We start from the raw sequence: 232 nt of genomic DNA, 5'->3' as shown, positions 1-232 counted from the left end.
TTATGGGGCCGGTCCCGGTGTGCCCCCTTGCGGCCCAGCCATGGGCATCCGGCTGCCGGGCGGCATCCCAGGGCGCTGGCGGGGAAAAGAAGAGAGGAAGAGTGTGTGTTAAATGCTGCCCTGCGAGGGGCGCAACCTGAGGGGACCAGCAGATGCCACCCACCCTCTTGCTTCTTCCCTGGGAGAGATTTCTGAGGCTGTTCCCTGCTCCAAGGTGCAGGCAAGGGATGGG

General features: G+C 64.7%; 1 protein-coding gene across 1 annotated transcript in view; it reads right to left on the bottom strand.

Annotated features, from left to right (window-relative positions):
- Positions 1 to 66, bottom strand: part of LOC104500392 (SWI/SNF-related matrix-associated actin-dependent regulator of chromatin subfamily D member 2-like) — an 8,728-nt gene extending 8,662 nt beyond the window's left edge. Inside the window, exon 1 of the mRNA XM_010144029.1 lies at positions 10 to 66. Coding sequence (XP_010142331.1) covers positions 10 to 66 — 57 coding nt within the window. The remainder of the gene's footprint in view (positions 1 to 9) is intronic.
- Positions 67 to 232: the final 166 nt, after the last annotated feature.

This window comes from Buceros rhinoceros, unplaced genomic scaffold (assembly GCF_000710305.1).
Source record: "Buceros rhinoceros silvestris isolate BGI_N320 unplaced genomic scaffold, ASM71030v1 scaffold8329, whole genome shotgun sequence".
Classification (NCBI taxonomy): Eukaryota; Metazoa; Chordata; class Aves; order Bucerotiformes; family Bucerotidae; genus Buceros; species Buceros rhinoceros.
Note: the sequence above shows the minus strand (reverse complement) of the source record. Positions and strands in the feature narration are given on the sequence as shown.